Raw genomic sequence first — 27,788 nt, 5'->3', positions numbered from 1 at the left:
AGTTTTTGTTGTGCATGTGTTAAAAACTGTCTCTGGGAAACTTCAGAAATTATAAAATCGTCTAACCGACCGTAGTCGGATCAACATTAATCCGTAACACGTGTTTGGAGGTAGAGGCTAATAATTAAACCGTATAAAGGTTAGTCACGTTTGATGGTAAATCCTGTCAGGTACGGCACGGAAAAGTCGTATTACTATCAATTCATTATGTAAAACTTACGTCAATTAACAATATTCCGTCATCTATTAAAGGGGCAGAGATAACATGTCTTGTTTCAAACTACTATTCTAAACTTGGGCGCGTGAACAAAGCCAACGACATCCATAAAGGTGAGACTCCTTTTTCATGGTTTCTTAGCAGATTATGTCGTTACGGCGTTCAAATTTTTGATGGTAGATTCGAGAGAGTTGCTCTTTTAAAACCTCCTGTTTTTATTATATTCTATTTCTGTGTTCCAAAGACCTTCACTGTAATTAAACTGAGGTCAGGTGCGAAGCCATTGTTTAGAAATGAATATCATTCACAGTAGTATTCTTTTCTTCAAAGAGAAGAGTTTACACTTATCCTCATTTTAAAAAAGAGGCATCTCGGAAACGGTTTGTTCTGTAATGTAATTTTTCTGCTTGAAAACTAGCTCCTAAATAAACCGTCATTCATTCATTGCGAGAGTTGAGTTGGATTCTCAGCGATGAATTCTAAAAAACCAACTCAAGTAGGAGATACGATACGTGATCATGGCTTTTATTGGGAGGAAGATTTACATTCAGTTTGTGCATGGCATTGTAAGGGCTCTGTAAAATAAAACAGTTTAGATGTCTTTGTAGGAGAGTTTATGAAAATACTCTTCACTCGAATTATTTTTTTCCACTAGCGTCTTGATCCTATCTTAGGTTCATTATTATTTTGAAAACGCGATGTCAATTTCATATTATCTTTTGAAATGTTTCGTTAAACATAAAATAATTCAAATACATCATATTTTTTTTTATGTTTGAACAGCACTTTGGAAGTGATTTCAATATTAATTATTTTTCGGCCGGCTTAAACGCGAGTCTTTCCTGTTTACTTGACCATGAAGGCGGTTAGTTCAAATACACATATGTACCTAGCAGCCAAAACAATTCTTTCAAGTCTTGATCTGATATGTAAAGTTAATAGCGAGACGTACGTCAGAGCACAGCGAGAACTATTATCATTCTTGGCTGTGAGATATATATAGAATAACTTGTTCTTGGCAGTCAGTTAGAATTAAGGGAACAAGTGTAAATAGGAGGGCAACCAAGGAAGAACAAAAAAAAAAAAAAAAAAATACAGGGATACAGGGATCTTAATTAAAACCCCGCCAATTTTCTCTCGCCCGCCCAGACGGTTGTCTCTGCTACTGGCCGAGAACCCAGTCATAAATGGGCGGGAAGAACAAGTATTGAACGTCCTCTCATATGCCTGTTACGTTCTGACTCATGATCAAAGTCGGTTTACGTAATTCACTGGTAGTGCTTTTAGAATTATGATCCAAATCACTGATTTTCCACCGTTCATTAGCATAAGCGGAAAAGAGATAACTTCCTTGAGCTCGAGTTCGCGCGCTCTTCGTAGGATTGACAAGAACTGTACTTCAACTGTTGAGATTTTCAGCTGCTCATATAGTATAAATATTTGCATACATATTGCTCTTAATGTAGGAGTTGAAACTCTATGGCCCGAAGAATTACCAACTTTGCCACATCTATGCCTGCGTTGATTATCAAAGTGACGAACTATTAAGTAATCATTTCTCGTTATGAAGTAATTTTCAATTGAATTTAAAAAATAAACCCAGGTTGCATTTGCTTTGCTTTAGAGCGCTATTTGATTGCTTTAGATAACTGGTGCCATCAGTTCTCGACCAAGCAGATGCAGGACTAAAACCAAACTCGAATTGGTCACTGGCTCACATTTTCCCGTGCTTGGCGCAGCTTACATGCTTTGTTTCTGAAGTTCCTATTGGTTCCTTCTGATTCTGCCTTTTTTTTCTGACGCAGTTACGACTTTCTCGCTATTGATGTAATATGCTCAGCGTTTAAAAGATTTTAGAGTGAACAACGACCGGAGGTGGTTTGGTTTGAGTAAGAAAATATCTTGTACCTTAAATTGCTTTTTTTTGTGTATTCGTAACTCATTCAGTTAAGATAAAATTTTTCGAGTGTCTATCGGTAAATAAGGTTTCATTGGCAAAGGGGAGTGCTTTCAGCATGTTTGGTTCCACTCTTGGAAAAAGTAATGTTGTCTTTTCTAGCCCGAGAAAAAAAATTTAAATGAAAAGCAGGACTAATTAAAAGGAGAAATCTTTTTTTTTTTGACAAAAATAACCGCAATTCTTAATCAGATAAATTTATCGATCATAATAAATTTAAATTTTGCGAAAGAAAAAGAAAAGAAAAGCTTAGCAGGAATATTAGCCTTGGTTCCAACGCAACGCTGTGCTGACCGACTAGATTAATGTTTAAAATGGACAAAAAATTGATCGCCATAGGTCGCCACAATTAATTTCGAATTAATCCTTTCTTTAACTTTACCCTTTTAAATGACAAGTTATTAGAATATGAATAAAAAGTGGGCCAAAGAATAATCCCATCCCATCTGGGGCTCGGATTTTTAACTTCAAAGAATAATCATGATAGGATTAATCAGTCAGTGAACTATTTTTTTACAATTTATAGTTGCTTCTGCTGATAAAGCTTGAAATCCTGTTGGAAATTATTTTTCTCATTTGTTGAAGTTGCTAGTTTATTTTGGCAACCATTCACAACATCAAACTTTCAAAGTTTGAGCTTTTTCTCCCCCCCCCCCCCAAAAAAAAAAAAACAACCGAAATGAGAGTTTGTTTTGGTGAAAACACTCTCATTAACAAGTCACTCATTTCGATTTTTCAAGCAACAGAAGATGTTTTAACTTTGCATGTCAAGCCGTGATGGAGGTCACGTTTCAATGCACCCTCAGGGCAGTAAAATGAAAAGCTAGATATGTACTACAAAAAAGTTTACTATATATATTTTACTCTAATCAGTTCAACGGCTTTGTTTTGAATGAGCTCCTGTCTTTATAATGTTTTCGTGACAGGTAGCTACAAGTTTCTAGACACAAACATCTGTTGGGTTTGTTGGTTAATCTTAATAAATGGAAAACTGTTCCATTAATAGTTGTAACTTCCCTTCCCAAACGTTGAACTATTGATGCACCAGCGATAAAAACTGCATATTCAGTGAAACCTCACTGGAACAACTTCGCTCCTCTTTTGTTTTTAAGGTAAGGGAATAATATAAGTAACGAAATTGACTATTGTTGTTTTGAGCCAGAAAGTGTTAAAAATGTTAATTGTGAAAGTTCTTGTTTTAAAATTGACTTTTCTCTTCGTAATCTTAAAGATGAGGAGATACACAATTAAAACTATGGGTAGTAGTTTTCATTCGTGTTTGGTCTCGAGTCGATTGTTTTCTCTCTTTTAGAAAAAAAAAAGAGTTCATTGTCTTTTGAAATCCGGAGCTTTCTTTCCCTTTATTTTCATCTCCAGGTGACTTGTATCACTGCTTCTATTTCTACCCTGTCATATGAAGCTCATTGTTGTCGTTGGTTTTGAAGTGAGATTTGTCGTGCCTTTTTCACACGCACGTTAGCTGTTTCTGCTTTGTGACAGCAAAGGATTAATTTTCCAAAAGAGTTCAGTCTAGATCTTTGACGCAGGAAGCAGGTGCAAAAGACTAGTTTTTGCGTAATTTACCTCCTGGGTTTTCCCTTCAATAATGAAACTCCATTAACGCTAAAGTTAAAACACGTTCTAAAGCTGTTTTGTCAAACACGAGTTGAAATTGTTTCCTATATAGATGCTGCTTGGATTGATGTTTGTCGACCTCAAATTTAGCATAAGGAGACTGCAAGTTCGTGATTATTTGAATCCTATATAAATTCATCTTTTCCGTTTTCCGTTGCTGATTTTCATTCAGTTGAAAGTGGTTTAACAAGACATGTGAACTGGGCATAATTTTGCATCATGTAAGCCGACAGATTTATCTGATCTACTTAGGCGTATGAACTCGATATGAATTAAGGCGGTTTTCTGTGTTAGCGAACGATTTTTCTTTCGTTTTTCTTTAATCTTTTTACCCGATTGAACTGCCCTACAGATTATCGACAAGGGACATAGTATAATGATAGACTCCCACTCAAAATGGGGAGTCTGTAGACAAACTTAAACTCTCTCGACGCCGTCTCCCGCTTCGTTACTTTTAGCACAAAGAGGAATCTGTCATTTATAATCACACAGTAGAATTTTACTATAATTTTATGTTTACACGTTACTTTTTTATCGCATACTACCACCGATGAAGAAGTTATAAGCTATTACATTACGGTAAAGAAGTTGTGACGGTAAAAGACATCCATTTTTCTTTTCGTTTCAAGCACGTTTAGAACAATATCGTGCTGCGGAAAATAAACTATTTTTGAAATTACAGAATAGTAGTTGCAGCACCAAAATGTCATTAACACTCAAAGCCACTCAACCAAATGTGCCAACCGTTTCAACCAGCCTATTTAACTTGTAAGAAATCGTCTGGAAAAATTTTCTCATTTTGGAACTGCTAATAAAAAGGCTTGTGGAAACTGCTTCTGTTTTATATTCTCTTGGTGAATTTCGTTCTTCGAAAACAAGGAAGATCTATTAGTCTCTAGCAGGGAGACTTAAGTGGATTCTATGATTGGTCAGTGACAATTTAACTGTGAAAGCTAAGCCACGGACATGGCGTCAAAAAAAAAAATTCAGGCTGCATATCTTAGTTCGATGCTGTCAATCCGTGTTAATCTACTCTTAGCCGGTTTAGCCGTCCATGATCCTTTTGTTTTATTTCTACCTCGTTAGTGTCTGTTAGTTCTGTAAAACAATTTTCCCCTAGTTAAAGGAACTACCCGGCCTCATCGAAGAGGATTTCAAAGAGCGTGACGAACTTCTTTAAATCGAGAAAGTAACTCGGTGGCTGTGTACTTGAATAATTCGATGGTGTACATGTATTAGTGGTGAAACTTTTGTACAGTCGCTGTAACAAAGCTGAAGGTTCAAAAAAGTAGAGCGCACATCCCGACCTGATGGAAAGTCGGGTTTCCCCCTCCCTCCTCCGTTTTCAGTGAAGTCGCTTAATCAGTCATGTAGTCAATGGGGGGAGCCCTCCAGTTCGGCACTTGAGGGGTGGGCTGAGATTTGTCACCCTTAGGATAACCAAAATAGACATTGACTGCTGATTCTTATTCTAGAGTGGTATTTTTTAATTTGCACGGAAACAAAATGTTCACTATAAGAGTCGTGGTTAGTTCGATATTCGCTTCTAAATGTGCTAATATATTAATGTAAAGGAAAAATTTTTCAATTTTACGATTAATATTTCAATACACCACAAATTGCTATAAATGGATATAGTTCTGTATAGATCATAGATTAATTCTATGTTAGTTATAGATTTTTTCATATCACAAGGATAACAAGATATCTTGTGCGGTAAAGATTACAAAGTATCTAGCTCAGAACTTCTGCCAGTTGAGTCGAATTTTTTTTATTTATACCAATCTAGTGATTGGGTAAACAATCAAACAGACCATAAGAATTCGATCCAACAGACAGCTGTGACTAGAAAACACCCTGAGAAGTTCACAAATGTGAAATCAACTCATTGCATTTTACGTTGAGCCTCAGTTATCTTTAGCAAAACAATGTTTAGGTTCAGAGAGAGGTAGGAAAATATTGCTGACGTTCCCGATGCAAGGATTGGGTAGAATGTAATTTATGAAGAAAATATTCAGCACATCATGGGCAGCCTCACACTAAACATGAAACATCCGTTTGGTCACGTCTAATTTTGTTTCCTCTACTATCTTGAATATAAAATCGCAGGCCATTACTTCATTTCAAATTAATTAAAGGCGGGCAAAATAATCTGTTTCGTTCGATAATGATGTGTTTAGCTTGTGCGCTTAAGATGGATAGCGATCGATCCAACTTAGGTTTCCTTAACGACTCTTTTTTATTTCTTTTTATAAATCGAATTTTAATTTTACTCTTGCTATTCTTTGTTCCCTCTTTGGTTGATTAACTTTTTTTATCCATCAAAATGACAATTTTTTTCGTACAATAGCTATTTGCATGTGTAATTGTTTTGCAGAGAAAGTTTTATTTCAATTCTTAGTTTTTTGGGTTCATTTTTCATATGATGAGGATACTAAACACGACAATTTTCGATTTTTAAAGGTAAGCACCAACAAAATTTTTTTTCTGCTTCATAAAATAAAATTTGATCTTTCAGCATTCCGCCCAAACCTGGTAAGTCCCGTAGTGCTCAGTTAATTTTCAGCTAAATGGACATCTGCAATGAAAGTTGACAGTAATTCAGAATAGTTTTGAGTCAGGTTATTAGCCGAAAACTTGTGCCACTCTCGTAGCCAATCAGACACACAGTTAAAACAATCGTGACTTGAGAAATATTTGGTGATTGACAAACGTCTTCCCACGCTTTTATCAAGTTTTATCTTTCGTAAATTGTTCTGCAATAACGACACTAAATCGAAAATTGCGTGTAGCGAGTAATTCAAGGCTGATACTGAACTAGTTCTGCGAGTTTTCGGTTTCGTGGAGATTCATTTTTTCCATTCCTTGAGGAATTTAGTCATAAGCTAATGGTGCCGCAAATCTTTTCAAATCTTTTTCGAAACAGAGGGGCTAAGAAAGCATCGTCAGTGCGAATGAAGCAACGGATTCAGTTTATCTCCAAAACATGTACATGATATTATTTATTTCATATATATATATTAACTCATGTGCATAAATAGGCTCCTTACTCGACATTAGATTTAGACAATCTAGGCCTTGAAAGACGATTTCAAAATTCTGTGACAATAACTTTTAAACTAAGCCACAAAACTTGGTTGACCATAGTTGCTGGAGCGGGTGTTCGTTGACTCGAGTCCTGCGAAACCAACGAATTTTGTCTTTTGTGATTTAAAGGGAAAAACATCTACAACGAAACGCATAACAACTGAGGCAAGATTTAAATTAAAAAGTAAGTCATGATCACCTTTTGAATATAATATTTTCAGTGAAATTTCTCCATCTCATCGATTGGTAAATTTTTTTCCCCTCACCATAGCACAGCCTCAAGTATTTACAGACAGGCTTCAACTTTAATCTTCACACTAAGAATCAGTTTTAGAAGTTTAAAATATATTAGCCTTTGATAAGATTACGCTATAAGCTGGAGCTCTATCAAGTTTAATCCCCGTTGCATTAGATCTACTAAATGAAACTCAAAACATATATTTAAGCATTGCCTTAAAAGGAAACTTTCATTTTGTGAACGTAATTTAGCTTTGACTTTTCTGCTTTTTCCTCTCACTTTACTCTTGTTTAGCCTTAAAAGGAAATATCAAAAACTCGAGGGCATGTTATTCGTCACGATATTTATTGCTTTCAGTTATTTGCGTGCATTCCCCTTTCGATTTTCATCAACACAACGAAACCACCGACGAGGTCTTCGTGTTGAAATATTCTCTACCAATTTTCCTTCTTAGCGTTTAATATCGTGATTAAATATTCACCCTCTTTTACTGTAATATTACACCACTTGTGTCCCTCCAACTGATATTTTTAATTCGAATCAAAAGTCAACCACTCTTGGCTCTGGTTATGTTATTAAAGCTATTAAACTCTTATCGCTGTCTTTTGCGGTGACAGACGTGAAGGAGAACCCTTGAAGATAGGTGTTTCTTCTGATTATTTTGTAATTAACGCAAGCTTATTTCGTTTTCAACTGAATGATTTACGTGCATTTAAGACAGACCTTTCCGATTCTTTAGTGGAACGGAAACGTGACAATGGGGAGCCAATATCCTGTTTGAGCCATTTCACTCTCGCTCTGGCAAGTGTATGAATGGATCCATTTGATTTATTATTGATGCACATGTCTGTGTTTTTCAAATATATTTTACTTTCTTAAGACCTCAAGCACTGATTCGCCTTTAATGGTTGAGATGAAACGAACTGCAGATCTTCCAAAAGAAGCGTCTTGTAACACGCTCTTGCTACACACTTAAACAGCCAATTTCTTAAAAGCCTTTCATGTACTTTGGTAAGGAAGTTGATTAATTTTATTGAATTCCTTTTCTTCCTTTTTTCTTAAGTGATGTTCTTTATTGAATTTAGTTCTGGTAATTTCTCTTGGTAAGAGTCAATGTCGACATTCTTCGTTGGGAAACGACTTCTTTTATTCTGGGAAGGCCTCGAAATAAGGCATTCACTAGAAATTCAATTCCTGACTATTAGGAATACAATAATAAAATTGACAAATCAGTAATTTCATTTAGTGAGCAACTGATTTCAAAACTAGAGCTGATTTAGAATTAAATAAACGCCATGTTCACCCAAATATGCATTTTGCTAGTTTCAGTCTTGAAATGCAGTGGTTGGGCAACCACTCTTTCAATTATAATTCTTGTCACAATGCAATAAGGTTCGACTAATTAACAGAGTAAACATAAATTTTCAAGAAAACGAGACTGCCTCAGGCACAATAACTAGCAATCAATACAATGCATCACTGTTTCTCATCATTCGTGTTCTCTATGGCTTGACGGCCAACCCAAACTCATTTTTTTCATTTCAGAAAATGCATTTGTTTAGCCAATCAAGCCTGATTTGGCCTGCCTTTTGCTTATCTCATTGATACAAATCGAAATCTCTACGTGGAGTCAAATGGGTAAATTTTACCATATACTTCACTGCTTGAGGAATTTTCATGGAACTACTGTTTTATTTTGTAACTGATAAAATAACAACAACAAAATCACCTGAGGTTGCTCTTAATCCACATTTTGCTCAACATTTCTTATTTCCTTTTAGACTGACAAGCTGAAGTGTAAGTTCCGAAAGATTGACCAAAAAGCGGTTCCTGATGTACCCTAGGTTTTTTAATATCGTTTTATTTACTCTGCCAGGGTGTGCCAAAAGTAATAAGTGATAAATATGGTGACCTCAAATGTAACTTTATTAAGGGCTTAAGTTCATTTGAACAATAGAGTCGGATAAGTATCTCGGATACAGTATGTCAAGAAGTCGTAATCCTTTTTCCCATGACTAATAAACGATTTTAAATGCTTTAGAGGTTTTTTATTTACAAGGAGTGGTTTTCTTTTTTGGTCTCGATCATTTGATCAGCTTGATGGAAAAAAAATTAAGAGAAGTTTTATGCTACATTATTTTCGAAAACTGAATTACATCTCAATGTAATAACCAAAGAGGTTTTTTATTTCATTATTTCACTGAAAATTGCGCAATATCGATTTCTTCAAACTTGAAATTTCTGACTTAATAATCATCCGCGGCCTGCATGCACTTATCACTACTTTTCCCATTGTTTTCTACTGGGATTGAAATTAATATATTAGTTCCGATTTTCATAGAAATTTGTCTACATCGCGTAAAAAATGTTTGTCTAAAGAGCCATTTTGTGCTTTCTTTCCTAAGAGTCTGTCACTTTTGATTACATTGGATGATTACAATGGCGCCAGTTTAATATTTAGAGGTTCCCAAGAACTGTCAATGTCATCACCTAAGCGGACAGCTAACTTTAATTAATATCACTACAGGCTAGCAGTGTCCAGCTTTGACGAATAAATTTTAGAACATAAGTCTTTGACGCGAAGCTCTTGCTCGTACGATGTCATAAGTTAAGCTGGCATGAATATAAAATCCACTCTGAAAGTTATTCCAGGCTCGAAAGTGTCTGATACTTCGTTTCTAACACAGGTAAGAATGAGGGACATCCATGGGTCAGGATCGCGCGTTTAATGGTAAAAAACGAAATTAGTGAAGGTTTCTCTAGTAGTTATCTCTTTTTAAAGTGTTCAGTGGCCATAGTGAATATGCTTTTACCAAAACAGATAGACCTGTTTCAGTTGCCTAAATCAAGAAGATAAATTTATTTTACAGATGGTAATTACTTCCTTAAATTACATAGGAATGAAAAATTCTTTAGGAAATTTTGTAGATAATGCAGGAGATTTTAAAAGAATTGATTATCTTTTCTCAAAACAATTCTTACTTATTTGCCATCCTACAGCCTTGTCTCATTGTGGGTTACCAAATAGTCTGGTATTGTAAATTCTCCCTAAATAATTCACACCTGCAAGTATTTATTTTTTCCTTTGCGACGAAAATGCATCCGGTGTAAATAACATTAGTGTTGCTTAATTTCAATCGAAAACCACCTAACCTTAATATTTTTAAAGCTTCTCTTGTGGCTAGCGAGTGGCTCACCGCTCAAGTCTAGCAATTACGCGCTAAAGATACCAGGGTCAGATGTGACTAATAGGGAGATTTCTGGCTCACGCTAAGTTCTAGAGCAGTCAATACCCTTAGCAGTATAGTACTTTACAAACGCAGGATATTTGAACATTATCCCTAAAATTTTACTATTGCCTCCATTTAGGTATCCCCGTTCGGTATAACCGAGTACTTTTACATATCAGTTCGTTGGAATAAACTTAAGGTAAGAGCAGTAAATGTCAAATTGGAATCGCATAAAACCATGTATGGCTTGAAGGCAAAGTCTGATTATTTAAGCAAGTGTTAACGAATATATACATGGAAAAGACCAAAAATTAGAAGCGAGAAGATCAGGAATCGGCTGTAAGGATAAAAATTTGACAAAAAAATCATCCTTTCTGCATACTTGTCACTTGCAGAGAGCCTGGGAAACTGTCCTATATTTAAAGCTGATCGTGTTTTCAAATCCCTTCTCATCATTTTTATCCTTTGGGTATCATTTTGATTTGCTATTATGGTTTTCATTGAAATTTTACGATTCTCCTAAGTTACTGAAGAAAATTTATGACTGCATCAGAAAAACCCTCACACATGTTGACTTTTCACTTGCAAGGATTAGGGTTAACCGAGAATGACCAAAACGAATAGATCTCGACTTAAAAATATTTTGAGTAAAGATCTCGGGCTGTGAATAGGGCGAAGGAAGGATATAGAAAACGGATCAGAGGAAAGTGAGGCAATAGCAGGAATTTTATGAAACCACGTCGGTGACGGAACCGTGAAAGTAGAGGAACAAAAGATTTAGCAACCAGGGCCCAGTTTTATAAAGGGCTGATAACGCTACCCAACGGATAAATCGCTATCCAGCGGATGAATGATAGCAAAGCGTATAGCGTTATCCATCGGATAGAGATTTATCCTGTGGATAGCGTTATCAGACCGTCGAACAACCAGAGCCAGAGCAATAGCTCAGCGGACGCAATTATAACACTTTGAACATTTCGTAAAAGAAAACGTGGTATCACCAAAATTTGTCTCCTTTAAGAACGGGAACCTCGACGTACGTAAAGTAGGTCAAGTTTGTGCTTTAAACATCCACATGCTATGCTGGAGGGGAGGATCTTACAATATCAGAAACGGTTAATTCATCGAGTTTCTGAGAAAATTTCCCAGGAGTAAAAAAAGTTCAATCTTTTAAAAAGGGGACGTTTTACCACGCGTCGCTGTCATGTTATCTGAAGCTCCCTAGTGTTTTAAAGTTTCGGTAAATTTAAGCTGCTCGTTAAGCCCCGAAATGGGAAGTTTGTTTCATGGTGGAATGCAGGTTTTCTAAGAAATAAGTAATGAGGCGGAGAATACGAAAGTTGGTCAAAACAAATGGAATAGGAGGAGGAAGCTAAGAATGTGTCACGTGCAAGCCTTAAACATTTGCGGGGAAGTTACTTAGTTCCTAACTTATCTGATTCAATCCTGGCTCTTAAAATTAAGCAGAAGTAACAGTTATGATTTTTATCTTTAAACAAAGGGATGAATTCTTCTAACGATACCGCCTCAGTTAAACAGCTTTACACAGACACCGAGAAGGTTGTGTTGATCACTCTGTACGTGGCGATCTTTACAGTAGCTCTATTTGGCAATTCTATTGGATTGTACGTAGTTTGTTTGAAGACAACTTCTAAGAGAATACATAATCTTTTGATCAAGAACCTGGCAATCGCTGACTTGTTAATGACATTGACTATTATGCCATACTCGGTGCTTTTCATGTTCCTTCAACCAAACCAATGGTTTGGAGGAACTTTTGGGACAGTCACGTGCAAAGCGTTTTTCTACGTCATGCCTGTTTCAATTGCTGCATCCGTGACAACGATGGTGGTCATTTCTCTGGATCGATTTTGGGCCATCTATTACCCACTCAATCAGGCCGTTTTCCAGAAGCATAAAACAGTAACAGCGGCGATATGGCTCATTTCTTTGATTTCCACGACGCCATATTTGTTACTATTCAAAGTTTTCAACGTAGGGGAGTACTCTTATTGTGTTCAAGACTGGCCTTGGGCAGATAACCCGATGGACAATTTTTTGGCCGTGCGGACATTCTACGTTGTGTTATTTTTTTTGCTCTATCCCGTCCCCCTCTCCATTATAACCGTACTCAACAGCATCATTGGTCGCCGTTTGTGGTTTCACAGGATACCAGGAAGTATCTCTAGTGCTCCAAGGACACCCGTTGAACTCTCAAGGCGGAAAGTTGTCAAAATGTTAGTCGTAATTGTCTTGACCTTTGCGCTGTGTTGGTTACCTACACATGTGATGCATTACCTCACGTTTTTTGAACAGGCCCAAATTACCGCGTTGACAGCGAATTTGCTTTATTGGGTGTCGCATGCAAACAGTGCGATAAATCCTTTGTTATACATCGCCTTCAACAGAGCTTTTCGTTTGGCATTTATGGATGCCTATGTTGCAATGGTCATGTGTCCTGTACACGCAGTCAGTGCGTGTGTAGGGTACATCTCTGGAGAGCAATCCGTGCCGGAACTGCAAACAAGTGAGCGTCTTGTGGTACTCCGGCAGAAAGCGCACTCGTTTCGCGTTGCACCTTCTTCAGAACGTGCACAAGACAATGAAAAGGTGAACTATGACACTAAGCTTTAAATCTCTGTGTACGGCGCAGGCTTTAGAGAGCAAAAATTTAGCTGAGTTAACTGTTCTAAAAGTTATTTCAATTGCTTGCACTTGACTTGAAAATCAATTTTGAAACGTGGAAAATCTGATGATCATACAATTTTCATGACGAGGAAAGTGCCAAAACTTGATCAAGTGTTTCCGTTAAAATAAATTTCGTGATTGTTCATCAGTTAGTTGTATCGGTATCAATGTAATGTTTGAGGTTATATGGATAAACTAGTGGCGAAAAAAATCTTCACATGAACAGGCAATTTATATTTTAAGATGAATCAAAAAAAGGACCATTATAATTTCTCATTGATTGACATATATATAACGATTGTGTCTAGTTGATTAAGGCTTTTTCTGTTTTACGTCCTGATTTCCCCAACCAACTAGAAGATTATTCCAAATTTTCCGGAGTTAGTTAAGTCTAGTTAGGTAACACTGATGAAATTAAAAATGACAATTTCTCCAATGTTAGGGGGTTTATACGAACTGGTTGCTGCATTTGAATTTTCTCCTTTATTTCGTAGGTAAACAATTAACCGAGCTCTTAAATTTCCAGCTTTCAGGTAATAGAATTGCCATAGGGGGAAGAGGGGAGGGGGAGTGTGTGGAGGGGGATATCATAGTTACGAATTTCACACCGAGAAGTAATTATACCTCGAAGATTCTTTGAATTCGCGCGTTTTTGCCAACTTAAGGTATCACGATGATCTCCTACTAATTTACGGGTACAGATGGTCCCCAACAGATACTCAGTTACAAAAAGGGTACCAAGTGCTGCCACGAAAGCGAGGAGAAATCCCACTGGCAGTAACTGCTAAAGAGAAGTAAAGAAACTAAGGAGATAACAAAAAGGAAATAAAAAATATCACTCCCCATTATGTAAACCTTGGTCTGATTAAGCCTCATGATATAATAAACTTAAGTACGTGTCAACTGTTTTGTGATCATATTGTACATTAAAAAAACCTGTCTTATTGTGCATTGTCTTTTGTATCTGAGAACTATTCAAGATTATGCCACTCGAAATACATCTTTGAAGCACCTGAATCCCAGTCCCTTCGGATTAAATGTTAGGAAATTCTGTCCGATTAACAAATGGTTCATACGTCAGCGTGCGTTCATCGAGATATGAAGCACGCGGAAAGTTTGGAGAGCAGGAAAGATGCGTAAGAGTAACTCTAGCTTCTTGAGTGCTCTCCAAACTTCCCGCGTGCTTCATATCTCGATGAACGCACACCTGACGTATGAACCAAATGTTTTATAACATTTTCAACCCGATGGTTTAAATAGTTGTAAAAGGGTTAATATTCCTCTGCTACGCTTCAGCGTGCTGATAATTTTGTTTCAGGAAAACATTTCGCTACGCTGTAAACTATCTTGTCTTAGATTTGTCAAAAAACTTACAGGTGAATTCATGCGTGTAAATGAACTTTATTTTCTGATTGAATACAAAATTCTCTTATCCAAAACAAAAACAAAGATGCATAGCATCTTTCTTGTCCTTTAAAAACTCCATTCCCAAAGAAAAAGTAGGCAGTTCTTCATCATCAGCTGGCTCACAACTTTCCATGTTTAGCTTGAATTGCCGCCGAAGTCTTAACCAGTTTTTTAATAGTAAAATCCCAAAGTAAAAAATCGCGGAGAAAATTTTTTTTCTTGAGGGATTTGCTTGCTGACGTCATGAGCGTGTACAATAGGGATGTGAAGCACGCTCACGGAATTGAATTTGATTGGACAAATTTACTAGCTATGTTATAACTTCTATTGAACTGATATTCCTATATCTACATGGAAGAAGCCTACTTTGAAACTATTAAAAGGAGCACTTTTCATGGATAACTTTTCTCAGTAATAGTTACTATCTGGACCTGGAACTATTTATTTATATTTTGTTTAAGGACCCTTTAAGGTGTGATTTCTTTTCTCCTTTCTGATATTTGTATCGTTTTGTTAAGATACATGGTGTAAGTTAGGTAACAGAGCATCCGTACCCTCCATCAATTTTCTCCTTCCTTTGCAATCATAAAAAAACGTTTGTTGCTGTTAAAATGGAAGAAAAAATGAAAATGAATAATTCATCAAAAAATAAAAAAGTGATCCTCAAATACTCATACCAATATAAATTATTGGTATGAATATTTCGCTAATTTGCAAAGCACGAATTGAACATTTCACACCGGGGAAGGGCGGGGGGTAACGACACCCTCGTAAATGCTCACCCCAAACCAAAATAGACATTGACTGCTGATTCTTATTCTAGAGTGGTATTTTTTAATTTGCAAGGAAACAAAATGTTCTCTATAAGAGTCGTGGTTAGTTCGATATTCGCTTCTAAATGTGCTAATATATTAATGTAAAGTAACAATTTATCAATTTTACGATTAATATTTCAATACAAATTGCTATAGATGGATGTAGTTCTGCATAGATCATAGATTAATTCTATGTTAGTTATAGATTTTTTCATATCACAAGGAGAAAAAAGATATCTTGTGCGATAAAGATTACAAAGTATTTAGCTCAGAACTTCTGCCAGTTGAGTCAAATTTTTTTATTTATACCTATCTAGTGATTGGGTAAACAATCAAACAGACCATAAGAATTCGATCCAACAGACAGCTGTGACTAGAAAACACCCTGAGAAGTTCACAAATGTGAAATCAACTCATTGCATTTTACGTTGAGCCTCAGTTATCTTTAGCAAAACAATGTTTAGGTTCAGAGAGAGGTAGGAAAATATTGCTGACGTTCCCGATGCAAGGATTGGGTAGAATGTAATTTATGAAGAAAATATTCAGCACATCATGGGCAGCCTCACACTAAACATGAAACATCCGTTTGGTCACGTCTAATTTTGTTTCCTCTACTATCTTGAATATAAAATCGCACGCCATTACTTCATTTCAAATTAATTAAAGGCGGGCAAAATAATCTGTTTCGTTCGATAATGATGTGTTTAGCTTGTGCGCTTAAGATGGATAGCGATCGATCCAACTTAGGTTTCCTTAACGACTCTTTTTTATTTCTTTTTACAAATCGAATTTAAATTTTACCCTTGCTATCCGTTGTTCCCTCTTTGGTTGATTAATTTTTTTTACCCATCAAAATGACAATTTTTTTCTTACAATAGCTATTTGCATGTGTAATTGTTTAGCAGAGAAAGTTTTATTTCAATTCTTAGTTTTTTGGGTTCATTTTTCATATGATGAGGATACTAAACACGACAATTTTCGATTTTTAAAGGTAAGCACCAACAAAAATTTTTTTCTGCTTTATAAAATAAAATTTGATCTTTCAGCATTCCGCCCAAACCTGGTAAGTCCCGTAGTGCTCAGTTAATATTCAGCTAAATGGACATCTGCAATGAAAGTTGACAGTAATTCAGAATAGTTTTGAGTCAGGTTATTAGCCGAAAACTTGTGCCACTCTCGTAGCCAATCAGACACACAGTTAAAACAATCGTGACTTGAGAAATATTTGGTGATTGACAAACGTCTTCCCACGCTTTTATCAAGTTTTATCTCTCGTGAATTGTTCTGCAATAACAACACTAAATCGAAAATTGCGTGTTGCGAGTAATTCAAGGCTGATACTGAACTAGTTCTGCGAGTTTTCGGTTTCGTGGAGATTCATTTTGTCCATTCCTTGAGGAATTTAGTCATAAGCTAATGGTGTCGCAAATCTTTTTCGAAACAGAGGGGCTAAGAAAGCATTGTCAGTGCGAATGAAGCAACGGATTCAGTTTACCACCAAGACATGTACATGATATTATTTATTTCATAGATATAAATTAACTCATGTGCATAAAGGGGCTCCTTACTCGACATCAGATTTAGACAATCAAGGCCTTGAAAGACGATTTCAAAATTCTGTGACAATAACTTTTAAACTAAGCCACAAAACTTGGTTGACCATAGTTGCTGGAGCAGGTGTTCGTTGACTCGAGTCCTGCGAAACCAACGAATTTTGTCTCTTGTGATTAAAAGGGAAAAACATCTACAACGAAACGAGTTAAAGAGTAAGTCACGATCACCTTTTGAATGTGATATTTTCACTGAAAAAATTTTTTTACCCTCACCATAGTACAGCCTCAAGTATTTACAGACAGGCTTCAACTTTAATCTTCACACTAAGAATCAGTTTTAGAAGTTTAAAATATATTAGCCTTTGATAGGATTACGCTATAAGCTGGAGCTCTATCAAGTTTAATCCCCGTTGCATTAGATCTACTTAACATATATTTAAGCATTGCCTTAACAGGAAACTTTCATTTTGTGAACGTAATTTAGCTTTGACTTTTCTGCTTTTGCAGTTATTTGCGTGCATTCCCCTTTCGATTTTCATTAACACAACGAAACCACCGACGAGGTCTTCGTGTTGAAATATTCTCTACCAATTTTCCTTCTTAGCGTTTAATATCGTGATTAAATATTCACCCTCTTTTACTGTAATATTACACCACTTGTGTCCCTCGAACTGATGTTTTTAATTCGAATCAAAGTCAACCACTCTTGGCTCTGGTTATGTTATTAAAGCTATTAAGAGGCTGTCTCTCTTATTTCCACCCGGTCAATTTTGCGTCAAAAATAATTTTGCCTGAAACTCTGTTAACAGAAAGACTTTACCTAGGAAAGACCTAAATTAGATTTGGTTTGATTCGAAATAATTTTCTGACTGCATTACGGGCCATAATTATTTCCCAGTCCGTAGGGACCGTCGCAACGTCTCGAAAATTGAAAAATAGGCATATTTATGTAACGTTGTAAAATATTTGATTCGCATAGTTAAGCCACAGAATTTATATCAGATTGCTTAAAAACCTTTCTAGTTTGCCAAGAACAGATACAGATACAAACTACCTTAACTTCCGGTATCAAGTTCTGACGGCGTTGTTATAGTGTAATATATTATAATATCTAGTAGTCAGTGAAATGTTTTGATGAAATCGATTGAAAATTTACCAAAAGCAACACTTATAACATCTGTTCATACGAAGCATGTGTCAAGTTTTTAACACGTTGGTAGCCGATTTCTCCGGCTATTGACAGGTTGCTGTTCTGTGGACACAATCGACGCGGAACCGAGAGAAGCAAGCTCAGGATATTTGAAATTGATTTATTAATTATATGATATCAAACTCCAGGTAAAAGCATTTATTCTTTTCATCCAAAATTTTTCTGCCCAAATATTACTTTGGGATACAAAACAAAACCATATGGCACAACGTACGGCACAAGCTATCAGCGGTCTTCTCTTTTGTGCGGACCTTTGTGAGAACAGTATAACATCGAACTGGATCTAAATTTAAGCGATTATTTCTTCACTTCAGAAGCCTAAAACCTTCATTTCTCTCTCAGCTTCCAGACATGGAGAGTTTATATTCTGATTTTTGAAAAAATTCAGCTCTGCAGCGATGTTAAATGGGTGATTCACCGCGAAATGTGGCCCATTCCGGCATTTGTTTTAATACCACGAATCACGCTGGATGCCGCCTACTTTTCGAAGGCAATACCTAGCTATTTTAGAAGATCCTCGCAGCTAAGAACACTACTGAAACTAGTAGTTGTAAGTAGGACCTGAAAAAAATTTCAGGCCCGTACGGGATTTGAACCCATGACCTCTGCGATACCGGTGCAGCGCTCTACCAATTGAGCTAACAAGCCAACTGGGAGCTGGTCAATGAATTGGGTACAAATAAACATCCGAGTGAATGAAGATTTTAGATATATGAAAAATTCACATATTTGCACTGCGATAGAAAGATGAAATTAGAAGATCCTCGCAGCTAAGAACACTACTGAAACTAGTAGTTGTAAGTAGGACCTGAAAAAAAAAATTTCAGGCCCGTACGGGATTTGAACCCATGACCTCTGCGATACCGGTGCAGCGCTCTACCAATTGAGCTAACAAGCCAACTGGGAGCTGGTCAAGGATGCGAGGATCTTCTAATTTCATCTTTCCACCGCAGTGCAAATATGTGAATTTTTCATATATCTAAAATCTTCATTCACTCGGATGTTTATTTGTACCCAATTCATTGACCAGCTCCCAGTTGGCTTGTTAGCTCAATTGGTAGAGCGCTGCACCGGTATCGCAGAGGTCATGGGTTCAAATCCCGTACGGGCCTGAAATTTTTTTTTTCAGGTCCTACTTACAACTACTAGTTTCAGTAGTGTTCTTAGCTGCGAGGATCTTCTAATTTCATCTTTCCACCGCAGTGCAAATATGTGAATTTTTCATATATCTAAAATCTTCACCTAGCTATTTGTTGAAGTTATCATGGATTTCACCAATTTGGTTACTAGAAAAATTCTGAAGTGAGCCATGAAGCCGGGCTGCAAAGCGGGTAAGCTGTATTTATGACGAAATCTGCTCCAGTGGTTCGATTTTGGTGTAGGCAAAAAAACCGCGAATGCTCGTACATGTGCTGATTCAAACGGTCATAACTTTTGAAAAATCGAAAACGTACAGGGTTTTTTGCATATTTTTGCCTATAAAGGTCTAAACTTAATGGCTGTGTAGGATAGAATCGTCAACCAGGTCCCAAATCCCAAAACTTAGCGTCTAAATCAAGGTTATTTACGGCCATCGGCCGATGGCGATTTCTAGTGGTCAGAATATGCTAAAATTCGCCTTTTCAAATTTGTTGAGAGGGCAAATTCTAACTTTCTTGGCAAACTAGAAAGGTTTTTAAGCAATCTGATATAAATTCTGTGGCTTAACTATGCGAATCAAATATTTTACAACGTTACAAAATATGCCTATTTTTCAATTTTCGAGACGTTGCGACGGTCCCTACGGACTGGGAAATAATTATGGCCCGTAATGCAGTCAGAAAATTATTTCGAATCAAACCAAATCTAATTTAGGTCTTTCCTTGGTAAAGTCTTTCTGTTAACAGAGTTTCAGGAAAATTTATTTTTGACGCAAAAATTGACCGGGTGGAAATAAGAGAGACAGCCTCTTAAACTCTTATCGCTGTCTTTTGCGGTGACAGACGTAAGTTGAGAACCCTTGAAGATAGGTGTTTCTTCTGATTATTTTGTAATTAACGCAAGCTTATTTCGTCTTCAACTGAATGATTTACGTGCATTTAAGACAGACCTTTCCGATTCTTTAGTGGAACGGAAACGTGACAATGGGGAGCCAGTATCCTGTTTGAGCCATTTCACTCTCGCTCTGGCAAGTGTATGAATGGATCCATTTGATTTATTATTGATGCACATGTCTGTGTTTTTCAAATATATTTTACTTTCTTGAGACCTCAAGCCCTGACGAAAGTGATTCGCCTTTAATGGTTGAGCTGAAACGAACTGCAGATCTTCCAAAAGAAGCGTCTTGTAACACGCTCTTGCTACACACTTAACAGCCAATTTCTTAAAAGCCTTTCATGTACTTTGGTAAGGAAGTTGATTAATTTTATTGAATTCCTTTTCTTCCTTTTTTCTTAAGTGATGTTCTTTATTGAATTTAGTTCTGGTAATTTCTCTTGGTAAGAGTCAATGTCGACATTCTTCGTTGGGAAACGACTTCTTTTATTCTGGGAAGGCCTCGAAATAAGGCATTCACTAGAAATTCAATTCCTGACTATTAGGAATACAACAATAAAATTGACAAATCAGTAATTTCATTTAGTGAGCAACTGATTTCAAAACTAGAGCTGATTTAGAATTAAATAAACGCCATGTTCACCCAAATATGCATTTTGCTAGTTTCAGTCTTGAAATGCAGTGGTTGGGCAACCACTCTTTCAATTATAATTCTTGTCGCAATGCAACAAGGTTCGACTAATTAACAGAGTAAACATAAATTTTCAAGAAAACGAGACTACCTCAGGCACAATAACTAGCAATCAATACAATGCATCACTGTTTCTCATCATTCGTGTTCTCTATGGCTTGACGGCCAACCCAAACTCATTTTTTTTCATTTCAGAAAATGCATTTGTTCAACCAATCAAGCCTGATTTTGCCTGCCTTTTGCTTATCACATTAATACAAATCGAAATCTCTACGTGGAGTCAAATGGGTAAATTTTACCATATACTTCACTGCTTGAGGAATTTTCATGAAACTACTGTTTTATTCCATAACTGATACTCATCGGTACTCAGGAACTCGAGACTCACTCTTAGCTCAATCAATCGAGTAAAAATAAATGAATCTGCTAAATATCTAGAAACCGCAAAATAACCATATTGGATGCGTAATATTGGACAAGGGGTAGTAATTCTTGGAATGTTTTGGCGTCGCCTTACTAGTACATTTGTCAAACAAATCGACCGTTTGTGAAATCAACTGAGGTGTTTTTAAAGAAAAAAAAAACAAAACAAAAAAGACACAAAAACAAACACAAAAAATGAAAAATAAAAAATAAAAAATAAACGGACAACATAAAACAAGAAAAACAAGACAACAACAAAAACAAAAAACAAAATAAAAAAATAACAACAACAAAATCACCTGAGGTTGCTCTTAATCAACATTTTGCTCAACATTTCTTATTTCCTTTTAGACTGACAAGCTGAAGTGTAAGTTCCAAAGGATTGGCCAAAAAGCGCTTCCTGATGTACCCTGGGTTTTTTAATATCGCTTTATTTACTCTACCAGGGTGTGCCAAAAGTAATAAGTGATAAATATGGTGACCTCAAATGTAGCTTTATTAGGTGCTTAAGTTCATTTGTTCATTGACGCGAAGCTCTTGCTCGTACGATGTCATAAGTTAAGCTGGCATGAATATAAAATCCAGTCTGAAAGTTATTCCACGCTCGAAAGTGTCTGATACTTCGTTTCTAACACAGGTAAGAATGAGGGACATCGATCGGTCAGGATCGCGCGTTTAATGGTGAAAAACGAAATTAGTGAAGGTTTCTCTAGTAGTTATCTCTTTTAAAAGTGTTCAGTGGCCAAAGTGAATGTGCTTTTACCAAAACAGATAAACCTGTTTCAGTTGCCTAAATCAAGAAGATAAATTTATTTTACAGATGGTAATTACTTCCTTAAATTACATAGGAATGAAAAATGTTTTTAGGAAATTTTGTAGATAATGCAGGAGGTTTTAAAGAAGTGATTATCTTTTCTCAAAACAATTCTTACTTATTTGCCATCCTACAGCCTTTTCTCATTGTGGGTTACCAAATAGTCTGGTATTGTAAATTCTCCCTAAATAATTTACACCTGCAAGTATTTATTTTTTCCTTTGCGACGAAAATGCATCCGGTGTAAATAACATTGGTGTTGCTTAATTTCAATTGAAAACCACCTAACCTTAATATTTTTAAAACTTGTCTTGTGGGTAGCAAGTGGCTCACCGCTCAAGTCTAGGAATTACGCGCTAAAGATACCAGGGTCAGATGTGACTAATAGGGAGATTTCTGGCTCACGCTAAGTTCTAGAGCAGTCAATACCCTTAGCAGTATAGTACTTTACAAACGCAGGATATTTGAACATTATCCTTAAAATTTTACTATTGCCTCCATTTAGGTATCCCCGTTCGGTATAACCGAGTACTTCTACATATCAGTTCGTTGGAATAAACTTAAGGTAAGAGCAGTAAATGTCGAATTGGAATCGCATAAAACCATGTATGGCTTGAAGGCAAAGTCTGATTATTTAAGCAAGTGTTAACGAATATATACATGGAAAAGACCAAAAATTAGAAGCGAGAGGATCAGGAATCGGACGTAAGGATCAAAATTTGACAAAAAATCATCCTTTCTGCATACTTGTCACTTGCAGAGAGCCTCGGTAACTGTCCTATATTTAAAACTGATCGTGTTTTCAAATCCCTTCTCATCATTTTTATCCTTTGAGTATCATTTTGATTTGCTATTATGGTTTTCATTGAAATTTTACGATTGTCCTAAGTTACTGAAGAAAATTTATGACTGCATCAGAAAAACCCTCACACATGTTGACTTTTCACTTGCAAGGATTAGGGTTAACCGAGAATGAGCAAAACGAATAGATCTCGGCTTAAAAATATTTTGAGTAAAGATCTCGGGTTGTGAGTAGGGCGAAGGAAGGATATAGAAAACGGATCACTGAAAAGTGAGCCAATAGCAGGAATTTTATGAAACCACGTCGGTGAGGGAATCGTGAAAGTAGAGGAACAAAAGAAATATTTAGAGGTTCCCAAGAACTGTCAATGTCATCACCTAAGCGGACAGCTAACTTGAATTAACATCACTACAGGCTAGCAGTGTCCAGCTTTGACGAATAAATTTTAGAACATAAGTCTTTGATGCGAAGCTCTTGCTCGTACGATGTCATAAGTTAAGCTGGCATGAATATAAAATCCAGTCTGAAAGTTATTCCAGGCTCGAAAGTGTCTGATACTTCGTTTCTATCACAGGTAAGATTGAGGGACATCGATTGGTCAGGGTCGCGCGTTTAATGGTGAAAAACGAAATTAGTGAAGGTTTCTCTAGTAGTTATCTCTTTTTAAAGTGTTCAGTGGCCATAGTGAATATGCTTTTATCAAAACGGATAAACTTGTTTCAGTTGCCTAAATCAAGAAGATAAATTTATTTTACAGATGGTAATTACTTCCTTAAATTACATAGCAATGAAAAATGTTTTTAGGAAATTTTGTAGATAATGCAGGAGGTTGTAAAGAAGTGATTATCTTTTCTCAAAACAATTCTTACTTATTTGCCATCCTACAGCCTTGTCTCATTGTGGGTTACCAAATAGTCTGGTATTGTAAATTCTCCCTAAATAATTCACACCTGCAAGTATTTATTTTTTCCTTTGCGACGAAAATGCATCCGGTGTAAATAACATTGGTGTTGGTTAATTTCAATCGAAAACCACCTAACCTTAATATTTTTAAAGCTTCTCTTGTGGCTAGCAAGTGGCTCACCGCTCAAGTCTAGGAATTACGCGCTAAAGATACCAGGGTCAGATGTGACTAATAGGGAGATTTCTGGCTCACGCTAAGTTCTAGAGCAGTCAATACCCTTCGCAGTATAGTACTTTACAAACGCAGGATATTTGAACATTATCCTTAAAATTTTACTATTGCCTCCATTTAGGTATCCCCGTTCGGTATAACCGAGTACTTCTACATATCAGTTCGTTGGAATAAACTTAAGGTAAGAGCAGTAAATGTCGAATTGGAATCGCATAAAACCATGTATGGCTTGAAGGCAAAGTCTGATTATTTAAGCAAGTGTTAACGAATACATATATGGAAAAGACCAAAAATTAGAAGCGAGAGGATCAGGAATCGGACGTAAGGATCAAAATTTGACAAAAAATCATCCTTTCTGCATACTTGTCACTTGCAGAGAGCCTCGGTAACTGTCCTATATTTAAAACTGATCGTGTTTTCAAATCCCTTCTCATCATTTTTATCCTTTGAGTATCATTTTGATTTGCTATTATGGTTTTCATTGAAATTTTACGATTGTCCTAAGTTACTGAAGAAAATTTATGACTGCATCAGAAAAACCCTCACACATGTTGACTTTTCACTTGCAAGGATTAGGGTTAACCGAGAATGAGCAAAACGAATAGATCTCGGCTTAAAAATATTTTGAGTAAAGATCTCGGGTTGTGAGTAGGGCGAAGGAAGGATATAGAAAACGGATCAGCGAAAAGTGAGCCAATAGCAGGAATTTTATGAAACCACGTCAGTGGCGGAACCGTGAAAGTAGAGGAACAAAAGATTTAGCAAAAGGGCTGATAACGTTATACAACGGATAAATCGCTATCCAGCGGATGAGTGATAGTAAAGCGTATAGCGTTATCCATTGGATAGAGATTTTTCCTGTGGATAGCGTTATCAGACCTTCGAACAACCAGAGCCGGAACAATAGCTCAGCGGACGCAATTATAATACTTTGAACATTTCGTAAAAGAAAACGTTATATCACCAAAATTTTCTCCTTTAAGAACGGGAACCTCGACGTAAAGTAGGTCAAGTTTGTGCTTTAAACATCCACATGCTATGCTGGAGGGGAGGATCTTACAAAATCAGAAACGGTTAATTCATCGAGTTTCTGAGAAAATTTTCCAAGAGCAAAAAAAGTTCAATCTTTTAAAAAGAGAACGTTTTACCACGCGTTGCTGTCATGTTATCTGCAGCTTCCTAGTGTTTTAAAGTTTCGGTAAATTTAAGCTGCTCGTTAAGCCCCGAAATGGGAAGTTTGTTTCATGGTGGAATGCAGATTTTCTAAGAAATAAGTAATGAGGCGAAGAACACGAAAGTGGGTAAAAAATAGGATGGAATAGGAGAAGGAAGCTAAGAATGTGTCACGTGCAAGACTTAAACATTTGCGGGGAAGTTACTTAATTCCTAACTAATCTGATTCAATCCTGGCTCTTAAAATTAAGCAGAAGTAACAGTTATGATTTTTATCTTTAAACAAAGGGATGAATTCTTCTAACGATACCGCCTCAGTTATACAGCTTTACACAGACACCGAGAAGGTTGTGTTGATCACTCTGTACGTGGCGATCTTTACAGTAGCTCTGTTTGGCAATTCTATCGGATTGTACGTAGTTTGTTTGAAGACAAGTTCTAAGAGAATACATAATCTTTTGATTAAGAACCTGGCAATCGCTGACTTGTTAATGACATTGACTATTATGCCATACTCAGTGCTTTCCATGTTCCTTCAACCAAACCAATGGTTTGGAGGAACTTTGGGGACAGTCACGTGCAAAGCGTTTTTCTACGTCATGCCTGTTTCAATTGCTGCATCCGTGACAACGATGGTGGTCATTTCTCTGGATCGATTTTGGGCCATCTATTTCCCACTCAATCAGGCCGTTTTCCAGAAGCATAAAACAGTGATAGCGGCGATATGGCTCATTTCTTTGATTTCCGCGACGCCATATTTGTTACTATACAAAGTTTTCAACATAGGGGAGCACTCCTATTGTGTTCAAGACTGGCCTTGGGCAGATAACCCGATGGACAATTTTTTGGCCGTGCGGACATTCTACGTTGTGTTATTTTTTTTGCTCTATCCCGTCCCCCTCTCCATTATAACCGTACTCAACAGCATCATTGGTTGCCGTTTGTGGTTTCACAGGATACCAGGAAGTATCTCTAGTGCTCCAAGGACACCCGTTGAACTCTCAAGGCGGAAAGTTGTCAAAATGTTAGTCGTAATTGTCTTGACCTTTGCGCTGTGTTGGTTACCTACACATGTGATGCATTATCTCATGTTTTTTGAACAGGCCCAAATTACCGCGTTGACAGCGCATTTGCTTTATTGGGTGTCGCATGCAAACAGTGCGATAAATCCTTTGGTATACATCGCCTTCAACAGAGCTTTTCGTTTGGCATTTATGGATGCCTGTGTTGCAATGGTCATGTGTCCTGTACACGCAGTCAGTGCATGTGTAGGCTACATCTCTGGAGAGCAATCCGTGCCGGAACTGCAAACAACTGAGCGTATTGTGGTACTCCGGCAGAAAGCGCACTCGTTTCGCGTTGCACCTTCTTCAGAACGTGCACAAGACAATGAAAAGGTGAACTATGACACTAAGCTTTAAATCTCTGTGTACGGCGCAGGCTTTAGAGAGAAAAACATAAGCTGAGTTAACTGTTCTAAAAGTTATTTCAATTGCTTGCACTTGACTTGAAAATCAATTTTGAAACGTGGAAAATCTGATGATCATACAATTTTCATGACGAGGAAAGTGCCAAAACTTGATCAAGTGTTTCCGTTAAAATAAATTCCGTGATTGTTCATCAGTTAGTTGTATCGGTATCAATGTAATGTTTGAGGTTATATGGATAAACTAGTGGCGAAAATCTTCACATGAACAGGCAATTTATATTTTAAGATGAATCAAAAAAAGGACCATTATAATTTCTCATTGATTGACATATATATAACGATTGTGTCTAGTTGATTAAGGCTTTTTCTGTTTTACGTCCTGATTTCCCCAACCAACTAGAAGATTATTCCAAATTTTCCGGAGTTAGTTAAGTCTAGTTAGGTAACACTGATGAAATTAAAAATGACAATTTCTCCAATGTTAGGGGGTTTATACGAACTGGTTGCTGCATTTGAATTTTCTCCTTTATTTCGTAGGTAAACAATTAACCGAGCTCTTAAATTTCCAGCTTTCAGGTAATAGAATTGCCATAGGGGGAAGAGGGGAGGGGGAGTGTGTGGAGGGGGATATCATAGTTACGAATTTCACACCGAGAAGTAATTATACCTCGAAGATTCTTTGAATTCGCGCGTTTTTGCCAACTTAAGGTATCACGATGATCTCCTACTAATTTACGGGTACAGATGGTCCCCAACAGATACTCAGTTACAAAAAGGGTACCAAGTGCTGCCACGAAAGCAAGGAGAAATCCTACTGGCAGTAACTGCTAAAGAGAAGTAAAGAAACTAAGGAGATAACAAAAAGGAAATAAAAAATATCACTCCCCATTATGTAAACCTTGGTCTGATTAAGCCTCTTGATATAATTAACTTAAGTACGTGTCAACTGTTTTGTGATCATATTGTACATTAAAAAAACCTGTCTTATTGTGCATTGTCTTTTGTATCTGAGAACTATTCAAGATTATGCCACTCGAAATACATCTTTGAAGCACCTGAATCCCAGTCCCTTCGGATTAAATGTTAGGAAATTCTGTCCGATTAACAAATGGTTCATACGTCAGCGTGCGTTCATCGAGATATGAAGCACGCAGGAAGTTTGGAGAGCAGGAATGATGAGTAAGAGTAACTCTAGCTTCTTGAGTGCTCTCCAAACCTCCCGCGTGTTTCATATCTCGATGAACGCACAC

The 27,788-nt window shown here is 36.8% G+C and overlaps 2 protein-coding genes across 18 annotated transcripts; both read left to right on the top strand.

The window, feature by feature from the left end:
• The first annotated feature begins 252 nt into the window (after window positions 1-252).
• LOC149050319 (tachykinin-like peptides receptor 86C) lies at window positions 253-14,001 on the top strand. Of its 10 annotated transcripts, none has more exons than XM_089197311.1 (3): window positions 253-330; window positions 10,504-10,563; window positions 11,866-14,001. In XM_089197311.1, exon 3 carries the CDS (start codon window positions 11,868-11,870, stop codon window positions 12,996-12,998), a length of 1,131 nt encoding a protein of 376 aa, XP_089053437.1. In that variant the 5' UTR covers window positions 253-330; window positions 10,504-10,563; window positions 11,866-11,867; the 3' UTR covers window positions 12,999-14,001. The 10 variants fall into 10 exon arrangements, 9 of the variants coding, with proteins under 9 accessions (XP_089053437.1, XP_089053446.1, XP_089053444.1 ...); XM_089197318.1 differs by having other exon boundaries at window positions 290-330; window positions 10,504-10,559; window positions 11,863-14,001; XM_089197315.1 differs by lacking the exon at window positions 253-330 and adding an exon at window positions 2,061-2,106.
• LOC113683987 (RYamide receptor) lies at window positions 9,799-27,530 on the top strand. Of its 8 annotated transcripts, none has more exons than XM_089197306.1 (4): window positions 9,799-9,821; window positions 10,504-10,563; window positions 24,058-24,117; window positions 25,398-27,530. In XM_089197306.1, the coding sequence occupies exon 4, from the start codon at window positions 25,400-25,402 to the stop codon at window positions 26,528-26,530; it is 1,131 nt and encodes a 376-aa protein (XP_089053432.1). In that variant the 5' UTR covers window positions 9,799-9,821; window positions 10,504-10,563; window positions 24,058-24,117; window positions 25,398-25,399; the 3' UTR covers window positions 26,531-27,530. The 8 variants fall into 8 exon arrangements, 6 of the variants coding, with proteins under 6 accessions (XP_089053432.1, XP_089053435.1, XP_089053433.1 ...); XM_089197310.1 differs by lacking the exons at window positions 9,799-9,821; window positions 10,504-10,563 and adding exons at window positions 21,615-21,822; window positions 22,505-22,564; XM_089197309.1 differs by lacking the exon at window positions 9,799-9,821 and having other exon boundaries at window positions 10,497-10,563.
• Window positions 27,531-27,788: the final 258 nt, after the last annotated feature.

Source organism: Pocillopora damicornis, chromosome 2 (genome assembly GCF_964200805.1).
Source record: "Pocillopora damicornis chromosome 2, jaPocDami1.2, whole genome shotgun sequence".
Lineage (NCBI taxonomy): Eukaryota > Metazoa > Cnidaria > Anthozoa > Scleractinia > Pocilloporidae > Pocillopora > Pocillopora damicornis.
The sequence above is the reverse complement of the archived record's forward strand: the minus strand, read 5'-3'. Positions and strand labels throughout refer to the sequence as shown.